At 33.1% G+C, this 16560-nt stretch overlaps 1 protein-coding gene across 1 annotated transcript in view; it reads right to left on the bottom strand.

The window, feature by feature from the left end:
- Nucleotides 1-16560, bottom strand: part of Rpn1 (regulatory particle non-ATPase 1) — an 81345-nt gene that overhangs the window by 34165 nt on the left and 30620 nt on the right. Inside the window, exons 5-7 of the mRNA XM_089101691.1 lie at nucleotides 14155-14302; nucleotides 8551-8868; nucleotides 3451-3608 (exon numbers count right to left, since the gene is read on the bottom strand). Of these exons, the coding sequence (XP_088957817.1) occupies nucleotides 3451-3608; nucleotides 8551-8868; nucleotides 14155-14302 (624 nt within the window). The remainder of the gene's footprint in view (nucleotides 1-3450; nucleotides 3609-8550; nucleotides 8869-14154; nucleotides 14303-16560) is intronic.

The following is a 16560-nucleotide window of genomic DNA, read 5'->3' as shown; positions in this document are numbered from 1 at the left end:
GGTCTGTGTTACAATCACTTCAGCATTAAGCATCCATTATTATTAACACAAATTCAGCTCCTATTCCAGATGTGTTTAGTCCAGTCGTCAGTTCCAGATAGTTTTCTTTCGGGAATTGTAACATCAGTTTTGAAAAAGGGAAAGGACGCAGATCAGTGTTCCAGTTATTGACCAATTACAGTGTCCTGCTTCATGAGCAAGCTGTTCGAGTATGCCGTATTGCCTGAAGTTCTGATATATCCGAACCTATCTGAGTAAAGAAGGGAGTCAGGCAAGGTGATGTGCTGTCTCCATATATTTTTAAAACTGTGCTTGCGGACTGTTTGCGAATGCTGTCTCCAACTGTGATTTTAGAAAATACTGCTGTTAGTTACATTGCCTATGCTGATGATGTTCTGCTAGTTGGTCATTCTAGGTCAGGCCTCACAAAAAATATAAATGTTCTGATTAGTGCTTTGAGTATGATTGGGCTTTCTATAAAAAAAAAAAAAAAAAAAAAAAAAAAAACAAAAAAATTTAAAAAACATAACAAGCATCCGTGATCTTTATTCTGGCAAAAAATGGAAAATTCTAAATTTTTGTAGATAAGAGCTTGAAACCTCTACAGTAAGGTTCTCTGATACGCTGAATATGATGGTGTTATTTTCATTAAGGTTCTATAACTTTTAAAGGGTCTTCCCCCCTTTTTTCGAAAATTAGCCAAATTTTTTCAGGCGCGTAACTTTTGATAGGTAAAATTAAACTTGATGAAACTTATATATTTGAAATCAGAATTAAAATCTGATTCTTTTGATGTATCTATTGGTATCAAAATTCCGTTTTTTAGAGTTTCGTATACCATTGAGCCGGGTAGCTCCTTACTTACAGTTCGTTACCACGAACTGTTTGATGCTTCAAAATGCGAGTTTCTGTGTTTTAATATTTCTAACCCTGCTCCTCCTTTACATGTGGGTACAATGCTACCCAAGTGTGTCTCAAAGTTCTTTTTCATTTTTCAATATAAATAGTTTTTTTTCCAAAACCTAAGGGGACGATTGCTCTCCTTATTATCACCCCTGCTTCTTTGGCACTTCTGAAAATGGCAACACATTCACGAATTTAACCTCAAAACTATTTCTCGTTGGTAGGACACGCAAACTAAGTTTTTGCAAATAAACCTAGTCGTGATGGAGTTCGCCAGTAGGGGGACAGACTTTTGTCTGCTGACAATGTAACAGTTGATATAGTATTTACCCAGATGAGTAAAATAATGAAAAATGAGTAAAAATAAACTAAGGAATGGCATCAAACACCCAAGGTGCAGTTGTCTGCACCTTCAAAAACATTGTCAAGTTTAACTAATTATTCTTGCTTATTATTTTCCCATTTCAACGTGACAACACAGACAAATATGATGTTACCCTAAAAATTTCGTAGTTTTGAAACAACAATCTTGATTTCGAAACAGAAGTTCCGTATTTTTAATTTTTTGTAAAATTTTCGATTTTGATGTTTGTCATATTTTAGACACCTTTTACAAATTACATGCGATTTTATTTGAAACTTAATTTCGAAACTATAAACAATTGAAACAATTTTAAATAGCTATTGGAAAAGCACCACTTTCTTAAAAATTACACAATGAACAGTTTCCATGATGCTCATTAACCGCAGTAAATAGTATACAGTCATAATACAGGCAAAAATAAACCTGCCATGGCGAAAGCACGATACAATTCATATCTTAAAAGAATTGAGTACTATAGCACCTTGTAGCACCTATAGCACCTATAGCACGTAGTGGAAATGGCTGCGACTCTTGATTGAGGGATTCACGGTTCGATCCCACGTGTCACAAGGAAGTAAAATATTTGTTTATTCTTTCTTAATTTTTTCCCATCTGTTTGAATCATTTTCTAGGGAATATTTATAAACTGTGCCCGTAATACAGATTCTGGAGAATTATAGCGCTCAACTTGTAGCAGGTAAAAAAAAATTCACAAAATGCAGCAAAAATTTGTGTATATGTATTTATTTTTTTACGAGTCAGACAAATTGTTTTTTGTTGGGGGTGGAGGTCAAACCTGGTTACTTTTACCAATTATTTTATTTTTCCCTCAATATATATATATATATATATATATATATATATATATATATATATATATATATATATATATATATATATATATATATATATATATTTATAAAAAAAATCACAGAAAAATAAGAAGTGAACACTTCTACAAAAGAGGAAAAAGAATGAGAAGAGGGAAAAAAAGTATAAGAAATTGATTGGAGATGAGGATCACAATCACCAGACATCAAGTTTTCTCTAACCTTTTGAATGGATCAACACAGCAAAGCGCCCCGTTTTGCCGAATACAAAATATATTTTTATCGACGTGTGAGGGTTCAAATATTCGAAAAATGAATATGCTTACCAGGGGGCTTATGAAGCAACATATCGAGTTTCCAGTAAAGCTAACACAAACTTTATGTTTAATTTTGTAACACTAACATTCACACGAGTATTCAAAACTTTTCACCATCTTTAATTAAAACGATGACAATAAACAAATTACTTTACAAAAAATAAACTTTAGCTTTAATTTTAGTTGCCTGGCATTTTTTGGCTTATAATAAAATTAATTTCACATAGAAATACATTAAACTACGCAAAACAATTTTCACTCTTTCTTATTTTAGAATATTTTTAACATAAACGAAAACTTTTTTAAAGATAATTATGTATTATGTGAAGACTTTAAGCATCCTATACCGAAGTTTGCTCCATTCAGGCAAGACAAAGGATCAAATATGATAAACATAGTTGTGAATTCCTTGATAATATCCCTTTTTCTATCTTCTTAATAATATCTCTGGACAACAGTTATAAGCTTACATTCTCCTCGTGAGATTGTCTTTTGTTGTAAGCAAGTTTATGAACCAACTAAAGCTACTGTTCGCTATATTCAAAATTGGAAGCAGATTTTCTTTTATACATAATTTATTCCTAGCTATGTCTTTTCAATTCCAACGCATATAAACGTGAAAATAAAACAATAAATTAAATAACGCTTTTTATCTCCAAATGTTCAAAAAATAAACCAGGCACATCTCTCCACCAAATAATCAATAGTCACGAGTACTAAAAGACGACGACTACCCGTAAACCCATATCTGTATACGGGTTTTCATTTTCTACGAAAAATTTTGCTTGCAACATCTGATCCCCTAAACATGTGAAATTTAACTAAGATGTTTAGAAAAAGATATCAATGGCTTACCAATTCGTTCCAGAATAAGCAAACACATTTCCAGAAATAGAACACATTTCCAGAAATAGAACACATTCCACAAGCAAACACATTTCCAGAAATAGAGTGAGTTTTTAATGTGGCTCTTTACTTTTCTTTTTAAAAAAACCTTTAAAAAATTAATCCCCTAAACATACGAATCTGTTCTTACCTATCTGTTCCAGAGTAAGCTAAGCCAAGGCCAAAAATAGAACCAATTCTCACTGTTGGCTTCTCGTTCAAGACGTAGTCACTAAGGAGGGCCCAAGCAGGATCACAGTCATTCTTAACTCCAGAACTTACGATTCCACATGCAAGTAAAGCGCCAGCCTTAAAAAAAATATTTGAAAAGTTTTTTTGGTCATTTTCTCTATTAAAAGCGTTTTGGGTCTTATCACAATAACATGCTATTCGATACCATGCCAGGCACCATTGCAAAACTGACTCATTGATTCAATATAATAACTATCTATAATTTATTAAAACGTTTTTTTTTAATTTCGTGCTTTATTAAAATTTATATGATAAGTGTTTATGAAATGCAATATTTTTAAAACCAAATCCTAAAATCAAAGTGACCCTGAATTTTCAAGCAGTATTTAAGCTAAGTCGGGCAATGGTTCTAATTGGTAATTCCAAAAATCTCTTCTTTTCAAGTACCAGAGCTTCCCTTGGAAGATTTAGTTTTATCTAGGCTGTAATACGGTCATTTGCAGGACTATTCGTGAGTGACTTAGACTTCTTCGTTTTTTGTTGTTTTTTTTTTATGCGCATGATTTCAAACTTGCAAACACTTGAACCAAAAGCCAACAAAACAAAAGGGTTGAGTAAAACAAATATTATTTCATGATATCGCTAAACATCTTTTTGCTTTACGCTGCTTGAATTGACATAGTAACACATAACACGAAATTATTATATACACATATATATATTTGGATAATCTGACAATTTAAAACGTTGTTTTAAACATATTATATAACATTCCAGTTAATATAATTCCACATGCAAGTACAGCAGCACCAGAGAAAAAAAGTTTTTTTTTGCCAATGGTTGTCGTGAAAAGGACAAAAAACTTGGCCAGCTCTTGCAAAATAAAGGGCATGTCAAGGCAAAAAGTGAACTAAAACCCCTATTTCACGCTTTCGTTGATACTCCTTTTCTCCACTCCGTACTCCACTACTTTCTCCACTACTTTCACTACTATCGTAAAACACAAAACGAAAAACAAATTCGTGATAAAAAAAGGACATTTTTAAGCCGCCATTTTACTGGGACAATAGATCAGTCAGACCAATATCAAGAGGCAGCCCGTCCCCCCGACCTGTATACAAGCATGGCTGAAACTATCGCTAGAAATTTATAACTGTTTCAATATAGATTAAAACGTAGTTCGTCATACTGCAAAAAAAGTAAATAAATAAAGTAAAATTTGGAGATCGAGGACCTTACATATGGTCATTTTCATACGAACCATTCCAGAACACCGCTATAGATATCTCCATATAAAGACGTCCATCTTTGAGATGACGAATGTAAAAATGTTGGAAAAAAATGATTTCTGGTTATCAAATATACAATTTTTTTGGATATATAATATATATATATATATATATATATATATATATATATATATATATATATATATATATATATATATATATATATATATATATATATATATATATATCAAAAGTGGATCTCTTTTTTTTTAAGAAAAAACATCTTTATTACTGAAAATGGATATGATTATCAAGAATTTTTAAATTTAAAAGCTTCTTTTCTTCTTATAACTGTCTCTTATACTAGTAATGCGAAAATCAGCTCCAAGGAAAAAATCCGTCTTGAACTTCTTTGACCTTGAAACCGTGAAAATGCTTAAAATTTCCATCACTATCTTTTATTGTTTAATCAAAATAAACTAATAAAACTAAAGTTGCAAGGTAAGTTGCAAGCACAACTTACCAATGGGATTCAAACCACAATCCATGGTTTGTTAAACAATCATTATTGTCTTTTTTATATTTTAATTAACTTTTTCTCATCTCAAAAAGTCTAAACTGAGCATCAAAACAAGTATAATAGAGTAATTATCAAGACTTGACACAAATAAAATAAAAAATTAAAAAATCATACAATTTTACTAGAAGATGAAGAAAAAAAAGGAGTTGCAACCTGAGAGCAAGATTGCCAAGTTGCTAGAAAATTCATTCCGAGAAAAACACGATTAAAAATTTTGACGTCTCCATAGTCCAGTTCATAGAATTGTATCAGTTTTTCTTTTTCTTTTTTAGGCCGTAACGATAACGAAAACAAATAAGTTTGATCGGATAGTTTTACTCCCAGAAAATGCTGGCGTCTTGCTTAATATAAAACTAAATTTTCTGACCCTTCTTCTTATAACTGTCTCTTATACTAGTAATGCGAAAATCAGCTCCAAGGAAAAAATCCGTCTTGAACTTCTTTGACCTTGAAACCGTGAAAATGCTTAAAATTTCCATCACTATCTTTTATTGTTTAATCAAAATAAACTAATAAAACTAAAGTTGCAAGGTAAGTTGCAAGCACAACTTACCAATGGGATTCAAACCACAATCCATAGTTTGTTAAACAATCATTATTGTCTTTTTTATGTTTTAATTAACTTTTTCTCATCTCAAAAAGTCTAAACTGAGCATCAAAACAAGTATAATAGAGTAATTATCAAGACTTGACACAAATAAAATAAAATAAAAAAATCATACAATTTTACTAGAAGATGAAGATAAAAAGAAAAAAAAAAGAAGTTGCAACCTGAGAGCAAGATTGCCAAGTTGCTAGAAAATTCATTCCGAGAAAAACACGATTAAAAATTTTGACGTCTCCATAGTCCAGTTCATAGAATTGTATCAGTTTTTCTTTTCTTTTTTTAGGCCGTAACGATAACGAAAACAAATAAGTTTGATCGGATAGTTTTACTCCCAGAAAATGCTGGCGTCTTGCTTAATATAAAACTAAATTTTCTGACCCTAAGCAACAAATAAGTCTACAGTTACGGGCATCCGATTAAAGCCATCCTGGCACGGAGATCAACGAATAGCTTGTTAATGCCTTTCTGTAATTTGTTACCCACAGAGGTAACTTTTGTTCTTTTTCCTAGCTTTGTGATTAGAATATGTAAGTTTTTTCTGTTCTTTTTCACTCCGTGTTTAAACCAGGCATCTATTTTGATTACAATTTTCTGGTTTGATTTAATACACTTGAACGAGGTTACTCTTACTAATAGAAATTTTTCGTAAAACCGTGAAGCTTCATTCCTGAGCTTAGGATTTTTGGAAAAATCTATATATTAAACATTGACAAAAGTATATTAAGAACATAGTATTCTATAGCTTGGGATTTTGCCAGCCAACGGTTTTTTTACAAGTAAGTCTTGGGAAATTACTAGATCATCAGCAATAGCCCTGCCTTAGATGACTGTCCAAGGAAGATCCAAGAAAAGCCAGCCAAAAACGAAAAACAACAGCATCCGCATAAAAGCGTGGGGCCTTGAATCCAAAAGGGATCACGGGATCTTGAAAAGCTTGGGTTCTTGGGATTTCTATTCAAACATCACGAACAAAAGCATATTAAGTTAAATATTCAGCATACACACTAATTAAAAAATTGAATCTTCGGATATTGCTAGATTTTATGGATAGCCGGGTCGTACAAGACTGTACAAGGAAAATAAAAAGCAAAAAACTAGTATAAACAATATCCAAAACATTAGAAATATACGTATCTAGGATGGCCCCTATGATGATGACCCCGTTAAATTGCAGGTACTGTTGTTTGTAAGCAAAAGTTTCCTTTTCTGTTCCCAATCGACTACCAAAACTTTCTGATAAACAAGACTTCCGTTTTAGGATAAAAATGGGATAATATAGAACCATCACATCCACTATAAATTTCTAGTATAACCATGGGCGTAGGGAAGAGGGGCAGGGCGGGCAGCTGCCCCCCTCCCCCCCTAGAACTTAAATTTACACTAAATATTAACGAGAATTTTCCGTGTGTTGAAATTTTTTTTGTTGGATGTTCACTGGTAGATGGTTGAAACAGCTGGAAATAAACAGAAATTTCCAAATATTGTTTCCGATATCGATATTTACATTTCGATATTCAATATTGATTTTTGGTCGATATACAGACATATCAACTTTGAAAAAAAACATCGCCCAACTTTAACCCTTTACTGGCAGGAAGAAACAAATTTACACTAACTGCAGGATGGGGTCTGCGGTACCCCACTTTTTAAAATTCGAGGAAAATACAGTTGCAAATTTATCCCTATTTCGCTTACAAAATATTCAGATATATCAGTTAGAAATACTAATACACAAAAATCATTCCACTATTCACATTTGGGGCAGAGGAACTTGGTATATTTCGTGCATACATTTTTTTGGCACAAACTGCACGTACATTTGGATTTTCTGTCCTTGCTTAGGGGGCAAATGACGCAACGACCTTTTCAGTCATTGGAACCTGAAGAAAACGCGTGGCGACATTCTCAGCTGAAAATCATGTATGGCTCTCGATCAAATTACGCAATGCTCGTGGGATCCTTTGGAGGGTTGCTCTGAATCCAACTTGCCGTTCTTTTCGAAAGAGTGGCGCTAAGTTTGAAATAACAGGGCATGAAGATTAAAATGTTGACCACTTACTAATCCAAGTAGACTTAAACAGACTACGCGCGTGTCGTGGCGCAAGCCGCAACATGCATATTTTTTTTTTTTTACTATAGCACTGAAAATCGCTGTGTAGCACGCAAAATTGGACAATTTTAGCACTTTAGGAACTGGAGCCATGTGGCAACTCTGCACACGACACTACCTCGTTGTATTTCAAATAAGTTCAACGAAAAAAACAAGAGATATTACCGACATAATTCCACCCCCCCCCCCATCACAGAATCGGCTCCCCCCTCTAGACAAGATGCTGCCGACCCCCATGAGTGACAGCTTATCAATCTCTTCTCTATTTTTGAAAAAAAGAGCTAAAATAATATTTAAATGTTAAATCATAAACTATGTAAAATATAAAAAGTTCAGTGAATTAGTAGTCAATTTAGCAATACCCATGATCGATTCGCACTGAAATAAGGTTAGGCGAGAGGCTTGCTACTTGTCCCCGTTAAAAAGACCCAGCAACTGAAACGTCGATTCGACGCCCTATGCACCAGTAATGACTCTGTTCGATCTATATCCTTTTTTACCCTTAAATAAAATTTACATAGTTTTAAAATTACCTTCACATTTTCATCACTAGAATACATAAATCTATCGATTTGTGTTAAACCGCCATCTAGATCCCAAAGAAGAAGAAGGCCAAGGGATGCCGTTGTACTGAACATTCCGTGTTCTTTACTCTTGTAAATCGCTTTACTGCCGTCTTCGCATAGAAGAAGTTTGTCCTTCCCAAAGCCAGCGTTGACAAAGCCATTCACAAAGCTAGATGCCAAATTCTGGCGTGCAGAGTCAACTTGAGCAGAAGCATAAGATGGGCGATTGTTTTCCAGATGCGATTTATAAATGTCTTCAGGAGTTTTGGGCTCCATAATATCCAACTAAAAAATGTCAAATTAAAATAAACATTTATCTATTTATCATTACCAAGCACAATATAAGCATAAGCTTTGTCTACAAAAATGAAGACAGACCTAAATCAACCAATATTCAGCGAAGGGGGACAAAACCAGTTTCCTCCAGGCACATAAGCAGGACTTAGAGGCTTTGGGTCTTTGTTGGGTCCTTTCTCCAGAAAAAAACTCAATGTCTTTTTATTATGATTTCTGGTTATAGTTTTTTGTATACTTTTTCATATTCGGTTTTTTTTTTCGATGCTCCCATCTTTAGGAAATAAAATTTCTACACATGTACCTAACCCCTAAACAATCTTGAGGAATATACCCTATCCCCTTGAAATTATCCTTTGTGAAGGAAGATTTTTTTTTTCCAAAGAGGAGTTAGACACTAATAAAAGAATTAAAATAGGCCTCAGGTACTGAGGTTTTAATGTGGCCTATGGGATTTTGAAATATGGTGGTTACGAAGTTAAAGAGATAAGTGACCGAAGATCATAAAAACTTAAAAACTAATTTAAAAAACTAAAAACCATAAACCACTAAAAGAAATGTGATAAATCGAATGTGGCAATTATATAGGTATAGGCCTAGTTTTCGTAGGAAGTAAATTATTTGGCATGATGATGCTTATAAGACTAAGAGGTGTTGTAGGTAAAGTTTGTCTGAATCATCAGATCCCTTTTGATTCTCAGTTTCAGAGATTATCAACAGGCGTACAAGCGCAATATTCCTGCGCTTAAGGAAGAAAACAAGGTTAGGCATGGCGAGGGCTATGGGAGAACATGGGATCAAATTGACAGGTAAAATCCCACTATACTTATATTATCCAGGTGATTTAGGTGTCGTATATAAAAATATTAGCAAAATGAATGAAAGACTTTAAAGAGTTCAAGTCTAAGGAACAGGTTTGAAAACTAGAGTTGACAGGACTTAGACTGGGAATAAATGAAGATAAAGAGATGATGTAGGGCAACGAGAAGATCGATGAAGTGAAGAGCTCCACTTATCTGGATAGTGAAATTAGTAAAGGTGGTGGATTCAGTGACGATGCCAAAAGTAAAATAGCCAGGACCCAAAATGTTTTATCACAGTTGAAAAAAGTTTGTAAGGATAGGAGGACAAGTCTGCGCGAACCGGGACTAAACATTGGGAGGTATGGTAATGACAGTGACGAGGTATGAATCTGAAGCGTGGGTGCTTAGAAAGGCAAGGGAGGATTTGTTAAACATTTTGGAGAATAACTGTCTACAAAAGGATTTATGTAGTCGTTTGACTGACGATATGTCAAACAATAAGCAATACCAAACATGAGGTTCTATCCCACTTTCTAAAGCCAAGATGGCTAGAACACTTTTTATGTATGAAGATGGACATTTTTTCATTTTTGACATAAATCTGGGTCCAAACAAAAAGCAGGTTGTTCCCGAGCAGAGGTGGTAAAGAGTGAAGCTTTGAATATTTTTGGGTAGAGGAGGATCGTGCGCAGCTGTGTTTGGCCTGATTCTGCAGTCAGTTGATGATGCTGATATGTCAGCTTGATGCTGCAGTGAATTGTTTGTAGAAGAGGTCTTTTTTTTAAGATTGAAAATTACCAGGCATCTTGGTAGGGGTGTGCTTCAGAGAGAAGAATAGTAAAGAAAAAACATAGATGAGACAAAACTCAATGAGAAATATTCGGATATTGAGAACAAATATTACTTAATATTCGAAAAAATATTCGAATATTTGAGAAATATAAAGAACGTTCAAGAATCTCAAAAATATTAAGATCTTGTCCGGGCTAGGATAACGAGTCCCAAATTGCAGCATAAAATTATTATTTCTTTATTTTTCCAAGAATACACAGCTTCCCAATGATCAGGGGAGAGGCCACCATCGAACGCAAAAATTTCCAAGACGAGTTTTTAACAAAATGAAGGGTCTGTATAAATTTAATCAAAATAAAGAAAATTTTAAACAAAGAATATATACATTTTTAAGTGATTATTTTATTTAAAATAAGTAGTAACAAAGGGTATTTAATTAAATCAATCTGAAAAGACAAAATTTATGATGTGCCCAAAATTTGATTTGCAGCAAAATAAATGGTATGTCCTTCAAAATCAGAATATATAATGTACATTTTTCACGATTCTAAGTTGCACTTATTTCGTATATACCCTGACTTAACCATCAGATTGAAAACACAAGATTTTCTGGCATTTATTGAGTGTTTAAATTTAAACCATCAAGAGGTAATAGGAGACGAACCCTCCATAGGGGAGGGGGGACTCAAATTTGACCACAGTGAAAGTTTTTCCTAGATAATTTTGGAGACCACACTGCCTTTCCATGACGATAAAATAAAAGTTCAAAATAGGGATAAAATCCTTTTTAATAGACAGTATATAGAAATTCACAAAAAATACCAGATATTTCGGTCACATATACAGTGACCGTCATTTTGAACTTTTATTTTAAAGATTTTTCCTTTTTTCCATGAATAAATTCTCCATGCTTAAATCTTAGAAAAGGTGATGGCGGGGAGGGGAGACATAAAAACTCCACCCAAGGCCACTGTCTTAACTCTCAGCACACCTGTATTGAAAATGTACCTCATGTGTATTCAGTTAAGTTGACTGGGGAAAAATGGCCATCATTTTTTTATATTTTTTGGCATCCACCTAGATTTTTCTACGGTAATTTTTAGCCTAAGAAGTTCTCCAAGTCAATCGGGTGGTGCGATCGCATGGTGCAATTTAGTTCAATTTGGTGCTGCTTCTTGGCAGAAAATGACAATTTTTCTAATGTATTTACTTCAAAAATAATATGCTAATCTGTGTTAATTATTTTATTTTAATCGAATTGCAGAGTCCATATGTCGGACTGCTCATATTAAAAAGTGAGAAAACAAAAATACAAGATTTTATTTCTAAAGGATCAATAAAAAGCTTCATCAGATTACATTTAGATTACAACATTTTTTATTAAACGCATATATATATATCTATCTATATATATATATATATATATATATATATATATATATATATATATATATATATATATATATATATATACGATCTTGAAAAACAGCACATATGCCTAGTGGCATACACAAGCACTGCGAGTTAAACACAAACAAGCACGAAATTCACCTCAATTAACCAGTTAAACAAAAAAGAAAAGAACTGTAACTATTCACCTATAGATTTAACTTTTAGATAGATTTTCAGCAACCTCTGAAGTAATTGTTTATCAGAATGCTCTCGAATTTTAGCCTGAATGGAGTTCCAGAGTTTTGGTCCAGTGTGACGGACACTGAAACGCTTTCTAAATATATTATTATTCCAACTAATATAACAATTTAAAACATAGCCTGTTTCCAATTTAGTTTTTGAGCCGTTTGCCATAATGGAACATTGACTGTTGACAAAAAAGGGAGCTGTCTTGATGTTCTTTTTTTCCCAACCCATATAATATACACATCTTGATAAAAGGGACACAACAAAATAGAAATTATACCACTCATTTCCATTTCACCAAAGCTTAAGCGTGGCAGAAAAATCATTGCAGAAAACAAACTAAAATCCTGAAACTTTTCCTTAATTTTCATTCAAAGTTGCACTACATATTTCAACCTCTCCTCTCACCCCCAAACCATCCAATTAACGCAATCAATAAAAGGCTTAAAGTACTCGATAAACAACCCAACAACCAAATTACCACTGAACACAACAAAATGAAGTAGAAACAAATAGCGTGTAAACGGGAACAAAGCTGATGAGTAATTTACCCAAGGTCTGTCCCACAGATTTGCTCGGCACCTTATAGTACAACTGCACCTTTTCATGTTCCTAAGGAATAGCCGGTTTAGAGTTCTTTTTATCATGGGCGTGGCTACATAAATTGCATATTTGCAATGCTCTCAGCTGAAAATATTTTCTTTTTCCATTGATTCCATTTTTTTTTCACCATTATGGAGTTTTTCTTTTCTGTTTTTTTTTTTTTTTACCAGACCTGCAACAGTTACCAGTGGGGAGAGAATCTTTAAGTCTAATGCTGATTTAAATTTTAATCTTTTTTTTTACGGTACGATCGTAAAAAAAATATTTCAGCCTAAAATATTTCATTCGACTTTTTTTTAGACCATGTCCAAGACAAAATTTAAATTCAAAAAAAGAAAACGGTTTACAATAGAACAGAATCATCCGAAACAGAAATTTGAAATTAAACGAAAAAAAGTTACTGATAATAGAAATTACTTACCAAAAACGGAAATCTAAGATTAAAAGAAATCAAAATATTCCTAATAGAAATGAAGAAAAGTATTTATAATAAAAATAGATCTTAAAAGAAAGAAAAGTATTTACAATAGAAATAATTGACTTAAAAACGAGACGGGAAATTGAACCCTGTTGATGTTTTGGAGAAAAAAAAAAAAAAATTATCCAAATTACCTCTGTTCTCTCATAATTTATATAAAGCTGCGCATGAAGCTTAATTATTTTACTTTTTTATTAATTATTGAATGAAGTGTTAACTTTAAGTGTTAATTTATTATTTATTGAATGAAGTGTTAATGTGTGTGGTAAGTTTGACTGAAGGCCTTTGCGTACTTGTTGTTATACAGCTTAAAAGAATTTTATGGCCTGTTGATTGCGGTTATTTTCTTTTAAAATTTTTACTCTTCGTATTCGGAGGAAATAAAAAGTTTGAATTGAATTGAAAAGAAAAAGGGAATGTATAATAAAAACGAAAAGCCCCAGAAAAAAACTGAAATTAAATAAAAGAAATATATTAAAGCAGCAACGAATTGCCCGATAAAATTTGAACAAGAATATAATAGAAATGAATTATCGTATCTAAAATAAAAGTACTTCTGTCAAGAAATAGTACATATCTCTAAACGTAAACTTCAACCAAATTCTGTCTTCCCACCATAAATGCCATTTTGGTCCAAGATCTAAAGTCAAATTAAAAACAGGAAGACTACAGTTTTAAGCAACCTTTTTTGCCTTTTTACCTCGGCCCTTCCCTCCCTTTATACAGCTATACTATTTACAGTAAGTATGAGTCTTCTTCTAATTTTTTTTCTATTGTCATAATTAATCAATGGTTCAGCAATGGCTATTGGGCTGGGACACCCCCTCCATATGAAGACTTCTGTATCCACAGCAAGCAAGTGAGCAAGATAACGCACAAAACAACACTGAGTTGAAATTGCAATGACTTTAAATCTCGACACATACCTCTAAACACAGTTTAAATGTAGGTCTTGGTACATACCTCTCTGGCGAGGGACAGAAAATTTGCATTCAATTGGGTGTTACACATTATCTCAACTAAATCCTCATTTCGGTCATCTTCATCATCGTTGAGCTGAAGAACTGTATTTTGTCTTCCCATCATGAAAGCCAGTTGCTTTTTCATGGTCCTAGCAAATGACTTTCCATTATTATATAGCAAATTATTCGGGATAGTAAAGTTTACGCTTTAAAATGAGATATAGATATAACTAAAAATTTTAATTATACTCTTTAAGTAATTTTAACGTGATTTACCTAACACACAATTATTATACTTTCGCTATGTACTTTATTACTGTTCTCTTTTATAACCCGTTTTATTCTTTCGCTACTGTCTATAACTACTTCACATTAATAATAATAATAATTTATTTATTACACACTATAAAAAAGAAGCAAAAAAAAAAAAAAAACAGAAAAGCAAACTCGCACACTTAACAATTATTTACATAACAATTATTTACATTGTGGCCTAATATTATAATTTATATTTTTATTCCAAATTTGGAGCCAACCCAGCTCTAAATGGAAACCTAAAGAGATCTGGGGTAAAAACACGGGAAGCGTCGGATGATTTCCCCCCAACCACGCATTGTATTCCCGGCCGAAGGCATTGAATCAGGAGATCGGTACCTGCGCAATGCAGACCATTGAGCAGCATGCAAAATTACCCAACAAATTCTTCAAAAAAAAAACTGTGCACCCAAAATTTATGTCTCTTTATATGTTAAATATTTAATTAAAAAAAATTTAATTTGTGGGTTTTAACAATTTTGCAGCCTAAAGATTTTTACTCCTGTTGCAATCATCATTCCAGACTTCCAATGCTGCATTACTGGCATTTGATGCATTTATGTCTACCTCATGAGGTTGGAAAGGGTCATAATAAAGAAGTTAAAAATAATTAAAACTTGGTGGGAGGTAGTAAAGATTGAACTTTTAAATAGATTGAGGTGGAAGAGGAGCTCGAGCAGGTGTTGCTCTCACCGGCTTGGTCCTATAAAGTATAGATATGAAGATACTAGATTCTAATTTTCGGTTTCTCTTTCGCTACCGAAGTTACCAATCTGTCTTCCTCTCGTTTATTCTTTTATTCATAAATTTCATTTATTCATAAACGAGGATACCGAAGTTACCGAAGAATTACCGAAGTTACCAATCTGCCTTCCTCTCGTTTATTCGTAAACGAGAATGCCGAAGTTACCGAAGAATTACCGAAGTTACCAATCTGTCTTCCTCTCGTTTATTCTTTTATTAATAAATTTCATTTATTCATAAACGAGGATACCGAAGTTACCGAAGAATTACCGAAGTTACCAATCTGCCTTCCTCTCGTTTATTCGTAAACGAGAATGCCGAAGTTACCGAAGAATTACCGAGGTTACCAATCTGTCTTCCTCTCGTTTATTCTTTTATTCATAGGCTAAATCTCGTTTATTCATAAACGAGAATACTGAAGTTACCGAAGATACAAATCTGTCTTCCTCTCGTTTATTCTTTTATTCATAAATCTCGTTTATTCATAAATCGAAAAAATTACTCTAAGCAAGGATATTTTTTTTCCAGAATTCTGTAGATACCCTTTTTCAACTAAACTGAATAATTTAAGTGAGTATTCTCCTATGCCCATTTAATGACATTACATAACTCGTCATATTTTTTTTTTTTTTCAGGGGCTCCACAAGGATTTATCGGAACATCACAATGCTGGATCTTGGCACGTATGTAAGATCGGCTTTTTTATTTGAGAAGAGGGGATGCATGTAAACATTTAGTAAATCAGAAACGCACGGAAAATCAATGTAATTTTACATCTAAATCGGAGAAAAGCTGTAATTTTACATCTAAATATGTAATTTTTAAAAGATGTAATTTTACATCTAAATGTAATTTTTACATCTAAATCGGAGAAAAGCATTTGGCGTTCCTTGGTGGTTTTTAATACAATTATAAGGCAAACAAAATAACATTACAAGTGTCGTAGTTAAAAAATTAGAGTGTCTGACTTAAGATTTGGAAAAACAACACAATTGTCAAGCTTGAAAAAGCCCCAGAGACTTCAAGCGTTCGATGGCGTTGGTATTTTTTTCCAATACTAGCGCCAATTCGCACTCTTTATAAGTTACTCGTACTCTTTGGGTTTCACCGAAAGACAAAACAACAAAAATAATCTCAAAATTAGCAGAGTCGGGTGTTCAGTAAGCTCTGCCCCCAGCTAATCAATATTTATTTTTGCAAAAAATAACATCGCCTAAGATAGTTGGTTATGCCACTTTCAGTTTCCTGGATGTATCCAGAAATGACTTTCAGCCAAGCAGAATGGTTAGACTGCAATAATTTTAAACCATTGATATACACAAATCATAAACCTGCAATAGCATAAATT

The sequence above is a fragment of the Artemia sp. Qi Xiang Cuo genome, chromosome 15, assembly GCF_049724085.1.
Source record: "Artemia sp. Qi Xiang Cuo chromosome 15, ASM4972408v1, whole genome shotgun sequence".
In the NCBI taxonomy this organism is placed as follows: domain Eukaryota; kingdom Metazoa; phylum Arthropoda; class Branchiopoda; order Anostraca; family Artemiidae; genus Artemia; species Artemia sp. Qi Xiang Cuo.
The sequence above is the reverse complement of the archived record's forward strand: the minus strand, read 5'-3'. Positions and strand labels throughout refer to the sequence as shown.